Source organism: Nelumbo nucifera, chromosome 5 (genome assembly GCF_055504915.1).
Source record: "Nelumbo nucifera cultivar China Antique chromosome 5, China Antique-T2T, whole genome shotgun sequence".
NCBI lineage: Eukaryota > Viridiplantae > Streptophyta > Magnoliopsida > Proteales > Nelumbonaceae > Nelumbo > Nelumbo nucifera.
Window position 1 is genome coordinate 25,770,112 of NC_142653.1, and position 25,936 is coordinate 25,796,047.

General features: G+C 36.5%; 1 protein-coding gene across 3 annotated transcripts; it reads right to left on the reverse strand.

Moving 5' to 3' along the window:
• Positions 1-1,225: 1,225 nt before the first annotated feature.
• Positions 1,226-17,134, reverse strand: LOC104607482 (zinc finger CCCH domain-containing protein 6). 3 transcript variants are annotated; one of them, XM_010273119.3, is made up of 5 exons: positions 16,720-17,081; positions 2,698-2,907; positions 2,422-2,546; positions 2,160-2,323; positions 1,226-2,054 (listed from the first exon to the last, which is right to left on the reverse strand). In XM_010273119.3, the coding sequence occupies exons 1-5, from the start codon at positions 16,777-16,779 to the stop codon at positions 1,339-1,341; spliced, it is 1,275 nt and encodes a 424-aa protein (XP_010271421.1). In that variant the 5' UTR covers positions 16,780-17,081; the 3' UTR covers positions 1,226-1,338. The 3 variants fall into 3 exon arrangements, with proteins under 3 accessions (XP_010271421.1, XP_019055019.1, XP_010271420.1); XM_019199474.2 differs by adding an exon at positions 13,490-13,737 and having other exon boundaries at positions 1,226-2,323; positions 16,720-17,075; XM_010273118.3 differs by having other exon boundaries at positions 1,226-2,323; positions 16,720-17,134.
• Between the last annotated feature and the right edge of the window lie 8,802 nt (positions 17,135-25,936).

Genomic DNA, 25,936 nt, shown 5'->3' on the forward strand with positions numbered 1-25,936 from the left:
CGGAGCCTTAGATATTCAAATGTTCTTCTATAGTGTCTTGTGAATAGGCTTATGGGTGCCAGATCCAGACTCACCAAACTAGCTGGTTCAGCTGCTTTGAAATGCTCCTCATAAGCTTTTCAAAGAAGTTGAAGTGGACAGGCCTTTAAACGACTGACAGCCAATTTGGGCTGCCTGGATGTTTCAATAAACATAGCTTGTAGGCTGTCCCAAGGATCAAAATATCAACTCGTGTATGGACTTTGTGTATCAGTGTATTGATACAAGCCGATAATCAGCTTTTATTTATTTATGGTATTAACAAACTATAAGGGCCCCGCAACCTCACCAAATTTTCAAAGCTCCCATACCCCTTTTGTATTGGCATTTTGATACGTCTCTATGGTGACTTTTGATCCTTAGGCTGTCCACGAAAAGTCCACCTCAAAAAGCCAATAGCCATTGTACTTCAGCCCTCTGAAACGGGGCTTTAGTCAATTCAGCATGGGCTCTCAGCTAAGAAATTTGGAGAGAATATCGGGTGGTACCTCGTCCAAGTTCGTCATAATTCACCATTGTCCAAGAAAGTCTTTTAAGTGCTGCGGCCACGGTAGGCAGCAACTCTTTTCCTTTGTATGAATCTGTCGGAGCAGCATCATTAGTTCATTACTTGAGACCATGGTCCATCCAACATCTTGGGCCGCCTGAGACTCCGAGACAAGAGCATTAAATTCAAGTCTGTGAACATCCAACATCTCGATGCTTCCAGAAGGCCAGAGCTCTTGTTTCATTACCGTCTCCATTAATGAAGAGAGAACCATATCATGAGAAATACAAGCAAGAAAAAACTCCCAATAGAGGCTGATATTATTAGGAATGCACCTTGGGTGAGACTAATCGGAGGCTGACCTGACCCAACCCAAATGTTTTGCATGGATTGGGCCTAAGTTTTCGGGTTGTGGACTAGGCCTGGGTTAGAAACTTGGGCCTGACATAAACTTGGATTGGATTTGATTTGAGATCAATAACCCAAGCCTGTCCAAACAAATTCATATTATATTTCAGGCCCACCCAACCTACCCAAAGACTGACCAAAACTGGCCTTACCCAACCTGTTAAACTTGGATTGGGCCAGCCTTGTCGTGCCTGAGGTTTGCACCTTTAGAGTTGGGCTTGAGTGCCTTCAACCCAACCTGACCTATCCGAGTTGCACCCCTGGCTGACATTGCAACCGAGGAAAAACCAGTGAAAGAAGGATGGATTCTATTTACTGAGAAATGAATGTTTAAAGTAAGATGCCCTGGTATCGTTAAAATTCCTCTGGAAATAATTACATGCAGCAACTCTCAACGGCACTCATTACGACCTTCCTGTTATTTCCCTGTCCAATTTCATTCTTTTGGCACTTTGTGTCTCCTGCACGCTGCTGGTTCTTTGCTGAAGCGAGGAATCATGCTGATAAGCACAATTGGCCCCGTGCCGACATCCCCTTGAGCTGTTGAAGTAGATACATGGTTTTGGGATCTTGGGTTTTGATTCCCTTGGTTTTGTGCTCTGTATTGGTTCTTGGTTTGCACCCAAACTATGGTGGTTATGACGGTTACCAAAATGAGGAAGGGTGGGTTCCTGAACATCTTGTCTTTCTCCTCCATGTTGTTGAATCAGGTTTTTATAATAATTTAAATCTTTCACAGGAGGCACTTTTGGAACAGTATTAGAGATGGGAATAACTCCAGAAGGGGGCGGCCGTGAATTCAAGTTGGCTACTACTGCAGTTGTCGCAGGATAGAAGCTCCCTGTTGCAGGAGCTGTTGAAAAGGGCACTTCAGATTCTATCCTGCTAATATGGACAGAATGTGGAGATGCCTGTGGGACGGATGGGGTCACTGGTGGTGATCTCGGCTTCACTGCCATTTGTGGATTGAGGGGTTTTCCATGATCTGTGACCAACTTCTCGATCAGTTTTGGGTTACTCAATATTTTAACGAGCAATTCATGATCAATCAAACTTCCCTGCTCGTTACTCCGCATGATAGAAGTAAATGCTGCAGAGGCCGCAGCAACTACATCGGGTTCTACACCAGGAACAGTCATAGAAGCAGGTTTTTCATTGGCCATAGGCTTTGGAGAAACAGGTAAGTTGCATTTAGAGGAGTGCACGGATCCAGGAACCAACAAACCTTGTGGAAAAACTGGCTGCTGCACACTAATGGGAGTGGTAGTTGGAACCACAGAATTGGACGATTGATCAGCTGCATCTTCATCCTCAATAGGTATAATGGGAATAAGAAGAACTTCATTATCATCCTGACTATAGTTTTCTATGTCCGCTGAAACGGAGGGACTGTACAGAGATGAACAAATGAAACATAGCTTGAGAAATGAACCACATAACCACAAATAGAGAAGCTCGCAAAGAGGTAAGAAAGAAAGACATGGCACCTTGGAGGAATGGAAGAAGGGCGAGGATAAACTGCTTCAAGTACTCGCATTTCTCGCTGATTTTGAACCTCTGCCTCTTTGCTTTCTTCTCCAGCCACCACTTGCCAATTGGGATTCAACATAAACTGTGCAATTAGAGAAGCAAAGAGAATTTTATATTAAACATTGCAATTCAGTCTTTGTATCAACTTTTACCACAGGAACAAAAACAAGTTAAGCACATAAAACTTTGCCACAAATTGTGAAGATGGCAATCGACATCAAAGACTGGCTTACTTTGGGAGGACATTTCCATTTGACAAGAGGGATCTGGGATAATTCTTTCTTCAACTGGTTAGCAGGATGAGCTCCTTCAAACCCAGGAGGAAGTTGGTCATCAGAGTTCATCCCAGTTGAGTGCAGCAGCCATGATGTCTTAGCTTGGAGGTGATCTTGAGCTCCAATTCCAACTTGTGAAGGAGAATCCTCGGATAAGAACAACCTCACCTGCAATAAATTCTTACAATTTATAGTGATAAAAACATAAATTGGTCTAGCTAGCATAAATTCCAAGGAAACACAGAACTGAAAAGATGAGGTCTTGTGTACAACACAAGAATCCACCATCTAAATCCTATTAGAATTACTTAAAGGACAGCAAATAAAGAGACGTGATCCCTGAACCAATCACCACGCAACCCCCCTCCCCCCTTATGGCAGTAACCTTTCAGCCCATACTGGTCACATACTTTCTGACCATTAGAACTGAAAAGGTCTTCTAGATTTTTGGTTGCAAGCCATCATAAAGTTTGTTATATAATCTTTACATGGATCCAAGAGGACCAAGACTGATAGCAGAACTGCTTCACCCTTCAAAGAACAAAACTAAAACAAAACCAGTTATCCATGATGGCAACTATCACATCTAGAATAAGCCATCCCAAAGGATCTCAAACTCCAAAACCACTTCTATTTCAAGTGCAAGGTAAGACAACATGAAGACTCATGCTAGATGGGCCTATAAATAAACAGAGAACATGCCATAATTCCAAGAAAACTTGAGATTGAGCATGATGATCCAAAATGTGCAAGAAAATCCAAAAATCCACCCACCAAAAATAAATTTCGGCTTTCCACCTAAAGAAAATAACACTTTGTAATTTAACAGAAATTACTTTCCAGTTCCTCCACAACTTTTTTCTTATATATTGGGCTGGCATCTTTGTAATCCAAAAAGGATAATCATGTAATTCCCGGTTTAGGTGCCACAGGGAAACTTTAGTCTATTTATTTCTTTTGTAATCATCGTCCTACATATAAATAATATAGCTAGCGCAACCAGCCTAATCTTCTGGCCTCTCTCAATCTTTTCTCTCTTCCCCCTTTCTCTTCTCTTCTCCTCTCTTTCTCCTCTTTTCTTTTATTTTTTCCTCACCACAACAAGATGGTATCAGAGCAGGAAGTTGGAATCTAGTTTTTCCTTGCTGATCGTGACTTGCCCTCTTCATTTTCTAGAATGAAACTAGAATAGACAGCAATCGAACAGGTCTGAATACCCTATGCTTGCTTTCTCTTCCTCCATCCTGCCTGGAGCTCCTACAATCAACACTAGACTGCCGTAGATATTTACTCTGGAAGGATTAAAGGAGACTCAAATCAGTTCTCTATTCTATCTTACCTTTTCTGGACTGGGGAATTACAGTTACAGATCAGACTGGTCTAGAACAGCTTCTTTATGGTTTTTTAATTTAGTTCTTGATAGAAACACTAAGAACAGATTCAGTTCTGTGGTAGCTGAATGGTGTAGAGGAGTTTTGGTCTCTTTTGTGGATCCAGGGATCCAAATCAAAGTGGGTGTGCACCCTTGCAGGTCATGAGTGACCTGGTTGTGTCAGTAGACTGCACTGCAGTAATTTCTTGGTAATCGTGTGGCCTAAGTAATCCAAGGATGGTCTGTATGACCTGTAAGTGTGATACAACTACTTTATCACATTCATTGATGATTTCTCCAGATACACCTGGGTCTATCCTATGCATTCCGGGGAAGAAGTTCTAAAACTTGTACACGATTTTCAGCACATGATATTTATATAGCTTCAAACTGGAATCCAAGTTTTCCAATCTAATAATGCAAAGGAGTACTTCTATGGCAGTCTTACAGAATTCTTTGCTTCTCGTGGTTCTCTCCACCATTGCTCATGTGCCAAAACTCCTCAACAGAATAGGGTTGCAGAAAGGAAGAATCATCATCTCCTTAAAGTTGCTAGGGGGATGCTCTTACATATGCATGTATTGGAGAGGTTTTGGATTGATGTTGTTATTGGTTGCCTACATTATAAACCGTATGCCATCTCAGTTGTTGGAATATAAGGCTCCACATTTCCTATCCATGCGTGTCTTTGGTTGTTGGTGTTTTGTCCATAAATTGTCTCATACTCGTGGCAAACTTAATCCAAAAGCAATTCCTTGTGTTTTTCTTGGTTATCCCTTATCTCAGAAGGGATATCAATGTTTTGACCTAGGGTTCATGAAATACTTCACTTCCATGGATGTATCTTTCTTTGAGAACAAGCCTTTATTTTTGGTTCCTCCTCAAGGGGAGAGAAAGGTTGAGAAACAAGTTCTCTTACTTCCTCTTCCTGACCCTCCTCCATTCTGTCTTTCTTCAACATTAGAAAGGCCAGGGCCAACAGAGTTCAAGGGTCGTGGAATAGCCTAGCTCCTAAAGCTAACCAACGCCATCGAATTCTCAAGGAACAAATCCCTCCCATCCAGGTACTATAATTGCTATTGATATTCTTGAATCTATTAACATTGACACCTTTGGTTGTGATTTGGACCTTCCTATTGCAAAGAGGAAAGGCGTTAGATCATGTACCACTCACCATCCCATGGCCCATTTTTTGTCTTATGAGAAAATCTCACCCTTGTTTTGTGCTTTCCTTTCAGTTGTTAACAGTGTTGCTCTTCCGAAGAGTGTTGCGGGGCTTTATTAGTTCCTAAATGGACAGATGCAATGAAAGAAGAGATAAATGCCTTACATAAAAATGGTACGTGGGAGTTGGTGGATCTTCCTGAAAGAAAGGAACCAGTTGAATGCAAATGGGTGTTCTCTGTGAAACACAAAGCAAATTGCATAGTAAAAAGGTATAAAGCCCAGTTGGTTGCTAAGGGGTTTACACATGTGTATGGAGTAGACTATGTGAAGACTTTTGTTCTAGTAGCAAAGATGAACTCCATTAGGGTTTTACTTTCTTTGGCTGCAAATATGGATTCGGAACTTCATAAGTTAGATATCAAGAATGCTTTTTTTAAATGGTGATTTGGTGGAAGAGGTCTACATGGTCCAACAACTTGGTTTTTGTGTTGAAGGCAGTCAAAAGAAAGTTTGCAGATTGAAGAAGTCTTTGTATGGCCTAAAACAGTCTCCAAGGAGTTGATTCAACATATTCCATTTAGTTGTGTAGCATATGGGATTCAAATAGTGCCAAACTGACCATACCCTCTTTGTGAAGAAGAAGCAAGGGAAAACTATTGTCGTGATAGTTTTTTTTTTTTTTTGGAAAAAGGTAAGCTAACTTTTATTGATGAAGAAAACAGCATACAAATTACAAAGGGCCTTTCCAATAAAGCCCAAAACCAAGAGTACAAAGAAACTTAGATCTCCGCAGCCAGTAGTTGGGCTCCTAAACTCCTTGGTTGAAGCTCCTAAAGTCCGTGATAGTCTATGTAGATGACATAGTCATTACTAGTGATTGGACATCAAAGATACAAAAACTAAAGTTCTTGGTCACAATTTGAAGTGAAGGATCTAAATCCATTACATTACTTTCTTGGAATTGAAGTTTCCCACTCACAACAAGGGATCCTCATTTCCCAAAGGAAGTATAACCTAGATCTCTTAAGGGATACAAGGAAGTTAGGGGCAAAACCAACTAACACCCCTATAGATGTGAATCATAAGCTTGGTGGCTATCAAGGGAAACCTATAAAAGATGTTAAACAATACCAAAGGCTTGTAGGGAGGCTCTTATACTTATCTATGACTCGACCCGACATTGCTTATGTTGTGAGTGTTCTTAGTTTATGCATGCACCTAAGGCTAGGGGTGTTCATGAAAAAAACGAAAAACCAAGCCAAACCGAACAAATTGGTTCGACTTCGGTTTAGATTTTTGTAAAAAATAGATTTTCGGTTCGATTTCAGTTAACCTAGAAAAAAATCGATGGTTAACCGAACCGACCGGCATATATAATATGTATATGTTTTTACCAATTATATGTATAAATATTTACTTCCAAAATCTATTCCCGCCTAATGTTAAAAGTGTCTGACATACACATTTACTCCAATGCGTCATCGTACCTACAACTACACTCTACACTAGACTATCATAGCAATTCATAGCCTCATAGGCTATCATACCACTTCATAGACCGCCAACCTGTCACACCTAAACAATCTAAAAAAAAAGTTAATTAGCTTTTCTTTGTCATTTGCCACTCTATCAAACACAACATATCTATTTCTAATTTATGGAGCAAACTCTCATGTCTCTATCACAAAAGCTCATGGTTCTGGCGAGGCAACAACGAAAAGAGTGAAGAATCCCCATATAGCCATACATTCAGGCTTGGAACTATGGCTCTCAAGGAAATTAAAAGGTACGATTAAGAGCACCAAGCTCTTGATCTAAAAGCTTTTTCTCCTTTGACTGGTTTGTGAGATCGCTCAAACTTCAACTAGTGGGATTGTTTGAAGATACTAACATGTACGTTGTATGCCATTCACAAGAAAGTTACAGTTTTTTCCAAAGTTGAGCTACAAGAAGAATCAAAAGAGGACTTGTTAGGTTGTTCACTCTTTGATTCATGTATAGTATTTGGTACTATATTTTTTTGATCCATATTTTTCAACGATGATCTAAAAGTGAAGAAATAGAATTTTTTTTGTTTATTTTAGTAACTTTTTGTTCTTTTTTTTTCACTCTCCTTTACATTTCTCTACTCTTAAAAAATCGAAAACCAAAGAACTGAACCAATCAAAAACCGAAACCGGTCAACTAGTTAACCAATTGATTCAGTTCGATTTCGATTTAGAGAATTTCAAAAACCGGTGGTACTAGTTCGGTTTCAAAAAAGTGCCCACGGTTAGGCACCCCTACCTAAGACTACTCACCTAGAGGCAACAGAGAGAGTGCTCAGATATCTAAAGCAATTCCCAAGAACATGGCTCCTCTTCAAGAAGCATGGGCATATGAAAGTCGAAGTCTATACGAATACTAACTAGGTTGGTTAATGGATGATAGAAAATCCACTAGTGACTATTGTACCTTTGTGGGAGGAAATATTGTTACTTGGCGAAGTAATAAACAAAGAGTTGTGACCAGATCTAATGCCAAGGCAAAATATAGGGCCATGTCCCATGGTGTTGCAAAAGCTCTATGGATTAAGAACTTGTTAAGTGAATTGGGATTTACAGTTGAGTATGTCACTCTATTGCAACAATGATGCCATCATCAATATTGCAACCAATCCTGTCCTCCATGACAAAACAAAGCACATTGAAGCGGACAAACACTTCATTAGGGAGAAATTAGAGAAGGGGGAGGTGTACGCTTCCTATATATGCTCCAAAGACCAATTCACAGATGTTCTTACAAAGGGTCTTCATCATTCGCGACATAATGTGCTTTGTGAAAAATTGGGGATGATTGATATCTACACCCCAACTTGAGGGTGAGTGATATAATTCTTGGTTTATGTGCCACAAGCGCACTTTAGTCTTTTCATTTCTTTTATAATTGCCGCCCTACATATAAATAATATAGCCGGCGCCGCTAGCCTAATCTTTTGGCCTCTCTCAAATTTTTCTCTCTTCTCCTCTCCTCTCTCTTTCTCCACTTTTCTTTTATTTTTTCCTCATCACAACAAGAGATAAGAAATTCTGTTCTGAGAACATCTGACATCTAGATCCCTCTCAAAACCTCTTTCTTACAATTGGAAGGTTGTCTTTGTCCACTATCACCTAAAGCCTCTAATTAACAAAGTCATACTGCAAAGTTTCCTATCCTTGAATATCAAAATCACATTCAGCATTTTACAGAAGGATCACAACTCAAGAGATTCATAGGATTTTCTATTGCAGGTGATCCTCTTCTTCAGTGCCTCAATAATGATGCTGCTCGATTTTAAAATTTAAAATAGATGCATGGTTTCCACATAGATTGAGGCTGATCATCGGGCTTACCATTATCGGTACAACATCCAGGACCAAGGTATCAGTGGCAGTTAAAGCCTTTCTAAAATTAGAAAAGGAAACATGACCAGACATGTCTTTGTAGGTGTTCTTCAGTTTTGGATGTTAAAGTCATTACAAAGATCACCACAGAAGCCCTATTGAATCCATCAACACCAATGACAAGGAAAATAGATGCTACAGTCTAACTAAAAGGCAATTAAGAAGGTTATTTCAACAATTTGAGTGAATACCAAGGTTTAAAATATCGATACAGGCCAATACGCCGGTAGGGGCATATCAGCCTGTATCGAAGCTCGCCCACCCTTTTTTTTCTTTGAAACTGGTTCAGAGGGGTCAGTCTAAGGCTGGTCTACCCCGTGAACCAGGTCGCACCCCGATATGAACCCTGTAGGGGCATATCGTTAAGCCCCTGATATGATATGATACACCCGATACGGGGTGTACCGTATCGAAATTTTGAACCTTGGTGACTACACATCAACATGAAGAGAGTAATCAACTAATGGATAATTGTGCCACAGGAATGATGATGCAATGGAGGTTTCCCATTTCATGAAACCTTCCAATCAAGAAAGGGTTTCAGAGATGGAGCATTTAGTTTTGGGAAAATCTATTATACTGGAAAGACATGGTAGTGGAAGAGCTTTGACCAATCAAAGCACCCCCGTGAATAGTGATGAACACCACCTGATCGGTCACCTCTTTTATGATACCAGTTGATTGGATAAGTTTTACCGGTATCATAGTTGAACCCTTTAGTTTTACCTGTTTCTTGCTTTCATGAGCCAGATCTTTCATGCACTGTTATCTTTGGGGTTTAAGGATTCACCCCAAAAAAAAAAGAAACAAGGAAGAAAGAAAGAAAAAAAAAACAATAAAAGGCACACACACCAAAGGGAAAAAAGATTTTCTGTAATTTGTTAGCCAATAAAGTCTGTCCCCTTCACCAAAAGTAAATGTTTTATTATATATTAACAGATAAGAGTAGAAATTATACTAGTAATAATATACTACAGATAGTTCCAAGATCATTTACCCTTTGATCGTTCACATCACTTTGTACATAATTTCATCATCTAAAACTGAGTCATAACATGAATGTCAATAAAACTGAGATCATTTTAGAATTTCAACACATAAACTCCTTTCAACTTGTTACTAGAATTTGGTTGGTGAACTTTTTTTATCAGTAAATAAATTCCTTTATTTAATTAAAAGTTACTGTGAGAGTACAAGGCAAATCATCTTTAAATGACCCAGGTTACAACATATTACAGAATTTCCCAAAATAAGGTGGGTCTATCAGCTCCCTGCTTTTCTAGAGTATCCACCATGCTATTTGCTTCCCTTTTGACCCAATCAAAGCTGAAACTGAATTTTCTTGCTAGTAAACCAATTTTTCTGGAGATGAACCTGAGCTTTCAAGGTGCTAAATCTATTTGTTTTGCCCAATTTACAACTAATAGTGAATCCCCTTCAATTTCCAGCTCTCTTACTCCTATCTGCTCAGCAAGTTTCAAACCTTGTAAGAGCCTGGGTTTCAGCCTGAATTGAGTCTTCAAACCCAATTGGTCCAGAGAATAGTGCCACAACTTCTCCTTGATGATTCCGAATAACTCCCCCTATCCCAAATTTGGCTGGTGAACTTTTAACACCCAAAGGTTATGAAGAAACCAAAATGAAATGATTTACTTTTACAAGCCTTCCAAGATCCCCCCTTCCCCCAACTAGACAACACATCAATTTCTGAATACAATTACAGACTGATGAATTGCCATATGCAATTAAATGTCTAAATTCAAACACCTATAATATCAAAGATTCACAATATAATACATAGGATATGTGGAAGGAAACATAAAAAAATAAAATATCCATTAACATAACCCAACACCATCCTCCATGTGCTTGAAGCCAAGACACTTCTGCCTCTTTACCTCCTCTTATACCATGTTCTAATTAATATACTACAAGATAAATTTACCCCACAAATCCAAACCAAAACCCCAAGCTACCCAACCCAAAATTTCTGCTCCAGCAGTCAATCTGTTAAAGGCAACAAAAAGATTTGCAACTATGGCAAACCAGTGGCAACAAGAACACCTGGGAATTCATTTTATTTTTACCTACTATGGTGATGTGGTAATATCATCACAAAGCATCTCATGTTTCTCATTATAGACTCTTCATCCATGTACAGACCTAACCTTTGGCATTTTTGCATAAGTGACCGCTCTCAGACACAAACCTTCATTCTGAGGCTTGCCAGCCCAAGATTTTACCATTATACCAAGCAATAGACCCTTCTGCTGGACAGCAACAAAATCAATTTAACCACAATGACAAATGCACCCAAAAAAAATGTTAAAAGGAGACTAAAAGATGGAGAAAATTGATTTCCATAACAGTATTTATACAATAGCACCACAAGTTTAGCTCAACCTTTAGAAACTAATTGTTTGATGCCTTAAAGTTGTGCTTGACCATAATAACAGCATATTTAATCCCCTATCAATTTGATAAGCAGATAAGTGTAGTGTTTGTCCCAGGCATATGCAACCATCTCAAATCTGTACTTCTGTAGTATCAATTAAACTTAAAAGTTTAAAGTTGCTTGTCTGTCAGAGCTTTATCTCCTTGGATCTCATCTAGTAAGTTCCATTTAGGGAAACCTCAAAGCCTCCAAAGCATCAGAACTCCTTGCATCTCCTAAGGCCTCACTTAGTAATTTAAACTGATGAACCATTCAACTGAATTAGTCATACTTTCATGAAATATGAACAGTCTGGATGTCTCGATGCATCATTTGTCACCTTGTTTTCAACAACCTCAAGTTTGATTGTACAAAGGAACATTATGGGAGATCATTTCTAATTCTATGCACATATAAATAAATGATTTGTAGATAGCAAGTAACCCAGCTATAGTGGTAATCTGAAGTAAGAAGAAAGAAGTTCCAGCAATAAGAGAGAGAAAACAAAGAGAGAGAAGAGAGAAGGGGTGTAGAGAACTAAGGAAGAAGAAGATGATCCTCCTCCATTCTTCACCATTGTATCTCTGCAACCTTCTCTACAAAGAGTTTCATGTTTCCCCTTTCTTCTGCTCTCTTATACTCTCCTCTTTTTTTTTTCCTATTTGCCTTCTGCATGAAGAAACTTAATTCTACTCACGGGAGAAAACCATCTACAGCCTTGTTCATGAAATTTGGCTGATTATGGTTCCTTGCACCATTAACTTTTGAATCTATGCAGTGAGAAAAACCATCTACATCCTTATTTCTGAAACTTCGCTGATTACATTCCCTACTTTAAGTAATATTTAAAAAAGGGTTATTTATTTGTTTATTCCATCTGGTTTCTCTCAAACTAAGGAGGGAATGCACTGAAAATTATATAGTTATAATTTATTTAGTCTACCTCGTTTATTTATCAAAAGGTTTTCTCTGCTCCTAGTAATGTAATTAAGAGAATTTTTGCATGATATCCTCAATAGGGTTTGCCCAAATACTAAAAAGCCAAGTTGCTAATCTAATTGGGTGAATTTCCTGGCTTGTAAAGTGCGAGAACACAGGTTTGAGTTCAAGAGCAGTCACTTTGTGCCAAAAATGCCAAATGTTAGGACTGTATCCAGTCCATCCCTCTCAAAACCCCAGATAACTGGGATCAACATTGGGTATGGCCTTTTTAAATAAGGTGAATTGGAGTGGGATATCTTCTTTTTTCATGTTTTGAAAGTAAGAAACTAAGTAGCACTAATAGTACCAAACTTCTAGAATCTGAGAAAATAATATCATAATCTATAGAAATTTCATTATCCTCCTCACGAATTTTCTTAACAAAATATGCTAACAAATAGAGACTCCTCCGTGGAATGTCTATGGGCCAATGAATTGGGCAAGTCATTCATCTTGGTGCATAAACCTTGTCTAGTCTTTTGGACATAAGCACCATATTATTCAAATGTGATCAAATAATACAAATACAATAAGTGCCGAGAGTATCTTTCAAAAAAATCCAAGGAGTGAATGATATGTCCTTTTGTCTTTCTATGAATATCACCGTTAAACATCATGTCACGGAGCCAACAATAAAATAGAGGTTCTACTTAGCTTCATATATCAAAATTCAGCTCTTTGATACAAACTGTTACTGCAATCTATGGGACTATTGTAACTTCTTTCTTTCTCCCCTTTGTAACCATTAAGCACCAGTTCATCATTTAATAAACCAAAAACAGTAAATAACTGATATGTGAAGAACAAAAGGTAGCCCACTAAACTATGTTTCAGATGAAATGCATTGGCCAACTATGGATAAAAAACCTGTCACAGATCTTTTCAATGATCTACACCCAAAGTAAACATCCCAATAATGGCAATGTCACAACCCTCCTTTTCCTGATTGATACGTCACAACTGAATCCCAGAAAAGCAGAATTTTCTCTGGCTACAATAAATTCAACTAGAGCAACCAAAATGCAATCTCTCTATGAAATAGCCATATGCCGGAAAATACAGTCAAGACAATATCAACAAGCTGAAAAGCTCAACCAGATAATAATATATTTCAAGAACTATAAAAGATCAGACAAACTTATTGAATGTAAAACAGATGATGCCAGCTATCAGTTTTTATTCTCTACAAAGATGTACAAGTTTTATCAATGGGCCAGGAATCACAAAAGCAAGCTTGAAGCACAAATCTTAAGTAGAACTGCTGAGTAACTGAAAAATCTGGAGCAAACTAAAAGAGCATCATCCTGAGAATTAAGCATTTAAAATGCAAAAGGAACAATGAAAAGTATATTTCCATATAGTCAAGTAACCAACGTCTAAAAGAAGCTCCAAAAAGGATGATGCCAACAGGAACGCAGATCCTCCAATCCGCTTTCAAGTGGCCTTCATCAGGTTAGATAGAGTCAAATACTGCAATGGACTCATCTGGCTTCCACTATGCCTGGCCAATGCAAATAAGTTGGGTACTCGATTGGGACACACTGGAATCATTAATGCAGGTGCTCTTGCAGTCTTGCATTAGAGGACAAATGAAATGCCTGCATTGACAGATACCTACACCTCTGTGCATGAATTCATGAAATGGCAAATTAGTCAAAGTCCATAAGGTGCCCATTGCAAAACTCCATGGATCAAATGTAAGGCCTCTATATTTCTTTGTAGTTTAATTGCCACCCACATATATAGTTTAAAAGACAACTAACCACAGGTTTAGATTTCAAACACCTCCAAGTAGTTCTAGTATAGAAAAGGCAATCTTGTGTTCACAGACATAAGCATCTGTAGTTAGATTAAGGCACATTTTAAAATAATGTTTTATCATCCAATTATTATATAAATAAAATTAATTTCTTTAGCTAGCTAATTAGTGCAGTTGTCCATGAAGCTTTGTTCCAACTTGGATTAGTTGAATGCTTTTTAGAACTATGACATTCATAGCTATACCCATGCAATGAAGCTTTTTATTATTTATTAGCTTTAGATATGGAATTCTTTTTTTAACATGGTTGAGCATCTATGTCCCTATTTTATGCAAGTATCACACAAGATGTGCAAGAAAATTTCAGTATCTGAACTAGCATTGCAATCGCAATTATAGTCATTCAGGTACGTGAAGTTTAGAACTAGAGGCAGCTTCAGAGAAAAATGCCCTGAAGTTCAACCTAGAGGCTAATGCCTGAGGTATAAGATACATGGCTCACATTTTGAGATGTCTTATGTTAAGGACTCATGTCTCAATCATTAATTGATGTAAGCTTCTCATAACCAAATTGAATTAAAGATAAATTGCAAGTTTTCAACTTTTGTGAGTTTATATTTTTTAGACCAACACTTAATTTGTTATACTCGACATATTTAGGGTTTTTAAAACACTTTTGAAGTTTCACTTTCCACTAAGAACTTTATCAAATGAGTGGAAGGGTTTACAGGAATGCAATATGGCATTTTTAATCATTCATCAAAAAATACATTACATTTATGTTTACTTGACATTAAGAATTTTATCATGAGTTCAAATGGTTCACGTAAAAAAAAAGAGTTAAAAGCTTCATAAATTAATAAAAATATCATCTTTCTTTAGTAATTACTTTTCAACCAATTGTTGAAATTGAAATCTGTGAGTTCTGCAACTATTCATGTAACTGCTATGCACAAGTGCTTTTAAATGTGGTAATATATACAAAAACATATTCTTTTTATGCACATTTCTGTATTTATTCCAATATTAGTTATCAAACAAAACTTAAACTCAAGCATCTAAAGGACCTGGTTATGCTCTGCTTTTTAAAATGTTGATTGACACATGTTGAGTGATTTCTTTGACTTCTCTTGTCTGAAAGCCACCATCCTCCAAGGCATCCCTATAATAATCTCGAATTTGGATATATGATAGAGTTGTCGTAAAGGAAAGGGCATCAGGTGATACGAAGAATATCATCAACTATGGCCACATTTTTGTGTTTACAGCATCTCATCAAGTAATTGACAGGACCCTTGGTTAGATTCCACTTTGATTCCATAGTTTTTTATTTAGTTATCCATGCAAGATCCAAATCTGGTGTCCCCCAGTTTTCTCAGAGATTGAGCTCCAATTTACATATCTAAGAATTAAAATAGCTGCTCCTGATATCAATTATCAAATTGATAGCATATACAATCTCTACATCAATTTCAGCTCAAAGTTTCAGAACGGTTGTTAAAATTGAGTTTTAAATCTGTCCATTGAAAATGCGCTTTCATATGCATACATATTTTGCACTTCTAACCTCAGTTTCTTAAACACTGCTTAACTAATCAAGCAGCAATACTTTAGAGGTTGATGTGTAAATGATATTTCCAATATTTTGCTTTCTTCATTTTATGATGTTCAGCTTAACTGTATAAATAATAAGCTTAGGCTTGCTTCGAATTGTATCATGGTATCTCCTGGGCATTAGCTCAGCATAAGAGTGGTTCTGATAATACTTTTAAAGCATCTAATCCCATCATACACCATCGTTTCTTTTTTCTGCTGTTACTTACTGATAGTGGCAATGAATGTAATGGTTTCTTAACTTACAAAAAATCAACGGTTAAACATTTCCATTAGCCATAGATTTTCTGTTGTTCCAGTTCATAGCCTCAGCATTTCAGCCTAGGCTTCCACTTCCCATTGTTGTTAACACATTAAAAGTGGTTGTTAAAGATCTTCAGCAACCATAATAGTTCAGCCTTTCAGTGCAAAGCATCAATATTTTCAGCCAAATCTCCCATTCTTCCTTTCTTATTAACTTACAAAAGTAGCAATTAAACATCTTCATTAGCCATATTTTTCTGCTGTTCCAAAACCTCAATACGTTTAGCCTTAATTAGGCTACCAGTCATATTAGATCCCCAAAATTCTTTTCCATCATATCTCTCTACTCTTTAACAATTGTTTCCAACGACATTAAAATTGAATACAGAAAGATATTCGAACTTCTTTGGCTTAATGTTCAGCAAAATTTGAATCTTCCATTGAGGAAAGAGAAGACACAGCAATTTGGAAGAACCACTGAGACAATGTAATGATGATAAAAATATCTGACGACCGATTCTTGGGAGGAGAAAAATGACTCGTACAGTTGACAGTTCTTTGAAAAGCAAAGGAAAACTAAAAAAAACAGATGGGGAGGAGAATTAAGAAGAAAAGGCTCTTAAACAATAAAAACTAGGATTTTCTAGGAGGTACCGAATCTTTAATTCTTGTATAAAAAATTTGAAAGTCATAAAAGAGAGAGAAATGGTAGTAGGAGGACAAAAAAATCTAGCTTCGGAGAAAGGTACAAATCAAACAACACCGATAAAGCTATAATCCTCGCTAAAACGCAGGGAAAATTCATATTTGAATTATTGTATTGAGAAAGAAGATAGACTTCTTCATTGAAACGCCAAGGGACCTGTAATAGTTCTTTTGTGCAACAATGATAACTGGAATTGAACACATAAGACACACTCAAAATCAACCATACACGCATTAAAGTATTTCTCCAAATAAACATTTTGATGAAGATATCGCATTTTACCTGACAAAGGTTTACATCTGGAGCCCAAGATACCCTTTTTGATTTCTGCGTTCCCCGCATATTAACAGAAAAAAATCCCGCACTTGTTCCCGCTTCGATTGTCAACAAACTAAATGTAATCAAGGACGATATTTTACGACGGATCGATGAGATTCAAAAGCCTTATTCTACTATTTCGATTCAAAGTATTAACAATTTAATGTGAATAAAAGCCCTAATCTTCTCACTGGTTCCGATCTTTTTCTAGGAAAACGAAGTGCAGATAGGGAGAAGGATAAAGAGATTGATCTACAAAGAAGTAGAGATTCAAGGGAAACCCAAACCCTAGATGGTTCTGGCTTTCGATTCCCTATACTTTTCTTATTTTCTTTTATTTTTATTTGTTAATATTTGTATCCCTGCTTTTTCTTTTTTTTTTGTTGTCTAACGTGTATATTATATAGATATGTGAATAAATAAATGTATTTTCCGCTCTATCATCCTAATCACAAGTTAAAAAGCTCGAGAGATTACGAGAAGTAGGAATAAATATTTAGTTTGTTTATTTGTGGTTTTTATTTGATTGACGATTTTCACAGTTGGTTTGAAACCATAATCTCGCGACTTTCTCTCCTTTTTCTCGTTATATATATATATATAGTAATTAATTTCTCCTGACGAGGCGTCGTGGCATCGTCGGTTATGGACAATACACGTCGACTCATTACGTGGTTGAAGTGGCAATTGGCCACGCCACTTTTCTTTTCTCTATTTCTTTTTTATGAGTGATAGATGATGGAATCACATTTACCATCTTATAGCGATGACGTGGGCCCCTATCCATTTGGCATGCACCATCATGCTGTGCAGCGGGTTGTGTGTGTGTGTTTTTTATTTTCTTTTTTCAGCTCCCAAATTGTTAAAAAGTGAAAAATCGTATGCTCGCGATGGAGTAGCGTTGGGCTAAAACCATGCATCACGAGTTCACGAGTCACGACTCTTCATATATTGATGTGGCTCTACCTTGAATTGGAGTTTGTAAGGTAAAGTGAATCTATAATAATGCATGATATGATTTTACAGTTTTCCGTTTTTTTTTTTAAATTGGATTTTCTTCAAAAATCATTGATTTTGGTCAATGCTGATTCGGGTAATTAATTGTTCGAATCGTTTCGAATGATTTTGACCATTTTTAATTTTTTAGTTTTTTTAATTTTCTTTTGTCGAAATAGACCAACCGTTTGATTCGAATGGTCAAACATTCAACCCAGTAACCAGACTCCTGACCAACTCAGTCTACGAATCGATTTTAAAAACCATAATTTTAGCCTAACACTACAAGTCTGCCACGTGGAATAGTTGATTTTTCTCCATGAAATCGAGAAATCTGTTTATGGATTAAAATAGATGAATGGATTATTAGTGGATTGGTTACGGAGAGATAACCAAGAGAATGGGGGGATCCACTCACCTACTGTGCCAATTTCTGTCCTATATCACAAAATTTTATTGGGTTTTCAATGTATTGTGATGAGAGTAGAATTTATCACATTTGTATCTTCAAATATTATGTCTTGTATATTTAATTAGTACTTAATTGGACTCATATTTCTTGTATTTCGGTTCAGGGCATGAAAGAAGGCATCAGGAGCAAAGAAAGGCAAATCGGATGATTTTTCACAGTTTCGGCACCATTCAGTAATCTGGGCCTAACTTGCGTATCCGAACTCCGATTGTGATGATTCAAGACCCAATGGATAGATAAGAGAAAAAGCCACAACTTTCATGTTTTGGGATTTTGTAGATTCGGCCTGCATCGAAGTCAAATCCGGGCCCGAAGTCAAGGAAAATTCATAAAAAGGTCCAATCCGCAGCTTAAGCCCAACTTGCAGAAAAGCCTGGCAGCAGCCCAATTCACAGAGGAGGTCTAATACGACTCTAAGAACAAGAAACTGAGAAGAGTCTTATCAGATCTAAATTCATAATGTAATCCCATAAAGATAAAGAGATTGAGTTCATTAGATAAAGAGATAAGAGTAGGATTAGAGTAGGACTTTCTATTTTTGAGAGATTAACTTCAAGAAAGAGTAGGAGACCACCCCCTCCCCTTAAGCTATATAAAGGGATAGGGGGCGGACTAGAGAGATAATCAAGAAGCAGAGGAGCAATCCAGCTATCAAGCAAAAAGTCTGCAAGAAGGAGGTGGCGGCAAGGAGAAGAGGAGATCTCAACTCCAACGGCGAAACCATGAGTTCTTTCTTTCCTCTTGTTTGTTTTATTTCTGCTAGTATGAACTAATTTATCTGTAGTTAGGGTTATGGAAAGCCTAATCATATCAATGAATATATTTTTATTTTGATTTATTCAAGATCGTGATTTTCCATGTAGTCTATGAATTATCTTGCTTAATGCTATTAGGAGTGACCATCTCTTAATTGATCAGGCGTATGTGAATGAATCGAGAGAAGAACTCACATAACTGACTACATAATTCATTGTGTGAATTGAATGGTATATAGGGGTATATACACATGATTCATCTGAATATAATAGTTTTTCCTTGGACTTAATGCGCTTCTATCTTGAGAACTCTAGTCGAGAGATCGAGGGATTACCTGATAAAAGTAGTTTTAGTATATCTCGAGAGAGAATATTAAATAAAATTGGAAAGACTTCAGCTTATGGGAATGACAAATTATCTTGGATAATCTCATCCATTAATATTCATTGTAATGGTTAGGTGGACCGAAAGCCCTAGCGAATTCAATCAATCATTACATACTTCAACATTGGTTACTTCTGCTCTTGTTTTCTTTTTCTGCTTTTCATTAGTTTTTATCTTCAAATCTAAAATTCGATTGTCCAAATAATTAGAGAATGCTGTAGTTCTAATACTTATTTTATTAAATCCTCGTGGGAATGATATTTTTATACTACTTGATAACTAGTGCACTTGCTAGGGTTATAATCATAGCTATCATATTGTTCCAACTTCCATTTATGCTATAATACCCTTTATGAATTAGGATAGATTTGTCCAATTGTACAAATTCATATAAAACCCACCACCCCCCAAATAAACCAGTATTGTATATATAGAATTTACTCTTAATACCATTTTATTGTACCACAGGATTGAAAAAATAAAAATCAAGCATTTGATTTATCGTTGTGGCTCCACCAAAATGTGTGTCCATTTAATTCAAGGTGGGATCACATCTCTAAATCAAAGCTTTGATTTTGGTGGTGTTTGGAATTATTGTTGTTTTTTTAAGAGGTATTCTTTTTAAAAAACAGTGCTTCATAAACATATTGTTTTTTCATAAAATGTTTTTTCATTTGGTATCATTGGTATTATTGCCACGTAGGTGTTTTTCAATGCCATATCAGCATATTATTGTTAACAACAATAGAAAAACATGAAAATACCAAAAAGGGTGCCTTCTCAATGATCCGAAATTGAAACAGGGAAAGAGGGACATGGAGTTGGTTGGGCCCCATAACCACCACATCCTAATCTGTTGGGCGGTGAGTGAAACTAACTCGCCCCCCTGTTTTCTTTTGTTTTGGGGGGTATACCAAAACAAGGGGGACTTAAGAGCAAGAAAAAAAATTACAAGAGGAATTTTTGGGGTTTTGGAGAGGTTAGTACTGTTAGAGAGGTAAGTGGTTTTGTTCCTTGACACTATTGTATTTTCTTCTTGTTTATGATAGTGAAAATTTTTGTCATGTTATGGCCATGGATGTTTCCCGTGTGTGGGGTTTAACCATGAAAAAAAATTGGTGTCTTGAGTGTCTTCTATATTAATTCTCTCTTATATCTATGGTATTTACTGCATTTCTAGATTGTTTCTTTTTTACTTACTGCATTTTTATATTGTTTCTTTTTTCTGATTCGAGGGATCACTTTATATAGTCCACAAATAGGATGTTTATAGATCACTCGGCCCACACATTTTCCAATTTCTAAGGTGTAGTCCAAGAAAATGTTTTTCGGAAAACGGCTAACCAAACTGTAGATGTTTTTCCAAAAACAGATTTCTAATGTGACACTGATGTAACGTTGTTTTTTGAAGAAATGATATTGATGTCAAACACCTACTTTGGTGGTGTTTGGTAGGGGTGGATTCGAGCCAAGACGAGCCAAATAGTACCAGGCTTAAGCTCGGTTCGAGACTGTTCTACAAGGCTCAACCTCAGTTCGAGCTAGAACCTTAAGCTTGAGCTCGACTCGAGTCAACAATTCATAAGCTCGAGCTCGGCTCGGTTCGAGCTTGATTTTGAGAAAAAAATATTTTATAAAAATAAAAAATTATATATAAATATTTTTATTTGATATTAAAAAATTAATAATTATAGTATATTTTATTATATATATTAAATATATATATATATTAAATATTATATGTATATATATTCGAACCGGCTCACGAGCCGAGCTCTAGTATACTCGAGCTCAGCTCGTTTAATAATCGAGCCAATGAATTGGGCTCGAGCTCGAGTAGCTTGTGAAAAGCTTGGCTCGTTACCACCCCTAGTGTTTGGTTCTGTGACCGTTTACTTAAAAAATGGTGCCAACTCATTGCCATGTAGGTATTTATCCTAAAATGCTATTTTCATAGTGTTTGATAAGATGGTTTATTAAATAAACATTTCTTAGTTTGTGTGAGAACCAACTCTTGGGGGAACACCATTTTTAATGTTTTCTCCAACACTCAACTGTTTATTTACTATTGAGCTTATGTGGCACTTAATGACACCTAACTATCAAATAATACCATATAAATGTTTATCAACCAATTTTTTATTTTTTAAGATAAAAATAGTAAATAACGTTTATTAAAAAAATCCACATTACTAATTAAACAACCCTTTTGTTGTTTCAGCTCAGCGCAACAATAGTGTTGTAGTAAATGTTTTTTAAGTACTAAGGTAAATTCACTCAACAAAGCTAGGTACATTGTTCAGTCTCAATAACATGAGAAATAATAAAAGGAGTAACTGTCCATGTGTGAGGTGTGATCAAAGAAATTCCAAATTTAACCATAATATGAGTTGCTGAATTACAAGAGTGAGAATAGTTGAGAATTGAACAACGTTCAAGGGTATAGAAATGAATCAAATGATATATTACACGCTTGAACGTGCCATCCTATTGGAGATCCAACAAGATACCGCATTTTTTTAGGAAAAATTCCTTATCAATACCTTGAACTTTAGAGATTATCTCAAGTTAGTCCCCTAACTTTCAAGCATGTCTCTGTAGTATCCTAAATTTTTAAAATGTGTCTAATAGGTCTCTGCCATTAACAGTTCGTCGGTTAATTTTGAAAAAGTCAAAATTACCATTCGAAGACATTGTTTATTGTCTTCTACCTTGAGACTGAAGGCACTATTCATTATTTCCCAATTCTGCACTTTAAACTAACTCAACTATTTTATTTCTAGAGATACTAAGCCCATCGAGACTTTCAATTTTCAATTGCGATTTGGAAAGACAACGCAGGAAGGTGAATAGCAGAACTAAGGAATCTGAATGTTCCGAAATCTAACTAGATAAAATTGTTGTATCAAAGAAGGGTAACAACCCTTTTGATCTTATAAGCTGCCTGCTATGCTCCCATTGTTCGGTTGTAGGATCAACACCAGTTGGGTTATGAGCACATGTATGAACAACCAAGCTCTTCAAGTAGCTGCAAGCAGTCAATAGTATAAGAAAACTCAAAGGCAATTAAGTACAGTCCCAAACATGAGACCAGAAATAACAGTGTAATAATATAAAATCCAACAAAGAGAAACCTAAACCTTGGAAGTTCAATCCACGTGTGGTTGGATCATAATAACGATAAGACTTCATAGACAGCCTTGCCATGGTCTGTGGAATATATTGTATGCTGCAATTAAATTAAAGTATTCATTCAAAAAATCATTGAGTGAAAAGGTTAAGCTCCTTACATTGTGATAATGTTTTTTCGGAAATTCAGCTCCAACCGGTCAAAGAATGTAGAGATCGATATCAGAGAAAGATCCAAGAAATCACAAAGATGATGATGATTGAGGAGGGTGTTTGGGAAGTCGTTTTAAGGGGTCTTTTAGGCTTTTCAAAGCTTGAAAAACCTTGTACTGAGCTTTTTCATTTGACAACCACCAAAAGATAGAAAGCCAAAAAGATAGACCCCTAAAAAACTCGAGAAAGCTGAAAACTATACAAAATCCAAAAGCTTCATTTGAGGCTTCTGTTGTTTTGAGCTTATGAGATCTTTCTTCATTCAAAAAAAAAAACCCTTGTTTCACTCTCACATTCCACCACCGAGGAATCTGAACACAGAGGCCTCCCAAACAAACGAACCTCTGCACCAGGTACGGAATCCTCCTTCCTCTTCTTTTTTCCTTATTTTCCCTTTAGTTTTCCTCTTTCATCTCTGGTCCGAATCTCTACTCTCTACTTGATTTATGTTTTTCCATGATTCTCTTCGTAGCATTCTTCCTGTATTTTCCTGTTCATCAAAGCTTCTAGGTTCGTGCAATCTTCATGATTCTCTTTGTTTTTTTTTGTATGTTTATTTTATGGTTTCCATTGTTCATTTTGTAGGTGATACAATTCCAAGCGGCCACTTGAATATTCATTTCTGTAAATTTGGTGTCTCCATCTTATTCCACTCAAATTACAAAGTTCTTGATGGCTTAAGTTCTGCAGAAAAGGGATGCCTGTCTGATGCGTTAGGGTTAGAGTGCTATAACTATCCTTGTTGTAATTTTACTAATACAATAATACTAGGCATTGTATGGTAAGGACAAATGATGGATGTGAATCATGTGACAAAGTGTAGTTCTCTTCATCTTAAATTTATAAATTATGCATCATAGTGTTGTGTTCTTATTGTCAATTTCTTTTAGACAGGGTTCAAATAAAATTCTTTCTCTCATTCTTTATTTCTCCCTGTTTCTTTTCTTAAATGTTAAATCTTTATATTTTCCTATCCCTCCTATTTTCTTATTCTAATAAACTTGAAACAAACTCTACATGTCCTCTATGTCTTTTCTTTTCAATATACTAGAAATGGTCAGATTTAGCACTACCACTAATCCTCGCCAACTACAAAACTGCACTCTTTTTTAAAAGTTTTGAATTTCACTCCTCGACAGCCTTCTAAGTTTCAGTAAAATGATGACGATTGATGAAACTGTGTTATCTGTGGTTATCAAGGGAAGGTTATGAAGTGAAGCCTTAAGGAAGACAACAAAGATTGAAGGTTATAAAGTGAAGTCTTTGATTTAGTGGGGAGTAGGAAATTTAGTAGTGTTGTTTTGCGTTTTCATGCACAGGCAACACATCCTGAAGTATGACTGAAATTTCTTAATGAGCATGTTTATTTGAATTAATACAATGTTTTGATAGATACCATGGATTTTTTTTTGACGCCTCGTTGACAAAAGAGCCTCTTGATTACTGTGGATTTAAATTATTGATTAGTTAAACATCTCATTTGCATTTCTTATATTTCTATATAGTCAATGTTTTGGACAAGAATCTCTGATTACAACCAATGTGTCCTTCATTACAAATATCATTTATATAAGAGGAAATTTAATTATTCCATTTCATTCACATTCTCTATCTTCATTCATTTTATTGGTTTATTCATTGCCCTTCAAGCTCTCATTATTCTATTTGATGTAGTAGCGATGGATCCTCTCTTTTACTTAAGGAATGATGATAAACAAATGATATTCCAACAAAGCAGTCAGCAATGTATTTTTAGATATTGTTATCTTACTTTAGGAAAAAAGTCAATACACACATTGACAGTTATGGAAGTTGGAACATTAGTTTGTTAAAGGTTTCTCACCCATAAAGCAAAAAAGTGTTAGAGGCTAGAAGATGGAGCATTCAAATTTCAAAGACCACATGTAACCTATAATAATTGTTTCCATAAACTGTTACTTTATTAGGTAGGTCATAACTGCAGAAATCCATTTTGGCATGTTTAGCAGTTTTATCAGTGTTAAAACCCGAATCAAACTGTCAGTTGAGAATTAAAATGTGAATGCTTCCTTTTGTGGTTCAATTCTCCTCAACTCCCTCAATTGGAGCATTAAAATTTCAAACCACATGTAACCTATAGCAATTTTGTCAGTGTTAAAACCCATATCAACTGTTGGTTGAGAACTAAAATGCGAATGCTTCCTTTTGTGGTTTAGTTCTCCTGAACTCCCTTAGCTTTGAACCCTAATATTTGTTTAAGAAAATATTGAACCAGTTGGTAAAATTGTAGAATTGTTTGAATAGTCACGTTTAGCAACCCTGCCATTTTTTGCATCTTCTTTGTCATTCTCTTTCACTTCCAATTTTATTAGAGATACATATTGCTTATGAGTGCAACCTTATTTTTTGAAGAATTGATGTTGACAATTGGCATTGGTAGCATTAATCTCGTTTTGTGGGTTGATAACTAGACAATAGCTACTGAAGTGGAAATCTGTTTGCACATTTTGAGCATACCATACTAATTTCAAAAAATGGAGTTAATATATGGACCCAATGTTAAAAAAGGCATTACAAGTACTCATGGCTATATTATCATCCAGGACCGTGAAGTTTGTACCTCAATTGTGTAATTCAATTAATGTATTGATGTTAATTATTGTCCAAGATATTAATCATTGTTAGGAATAGTGATTGATCGATGTAAATTTTCATTGGCCATAGGAACTGTTCTATTCATCTTAATGTTGGTTATTAATTTGTCCAAAATTTATGTTATATTTTAATTTTATAAAATTTAGGTTTTTCTTGTTATTTGCACAAGTGAACGTGTAGGTTGGGCCCAAAAATGTTATTGTGTACAGGTGAATGTGAAAATAAAAGCACATGAGTGCCATTTTCACAAGTCTATGTGTCGGTGGGGCCACAAATATTATTTTAATATTATTTTGTATAGGTGAATGTGTAGGTAGGGCCCATAAGTGCTAAATACACATTTGAATGCATTAGTGGGTCCCACACATAACATTTATGAGGTGTATTTAGGAATGGCAACGGGGCAGGAATTACATTCTCCATCCCCGACCCCGACCCCCAAATCACCCCCCATCCCCATCAGAGACCCGAATCCCCGAATTCCCCATCTTCTCTCTTTTTATTTTCTCATCACAACATTAATTTTAAATTTATTCAAATAAAGAAATTTTCTTAATTTAGTGCAAGATGTATGAGGTCCAATTTTTTAAGTTAGTG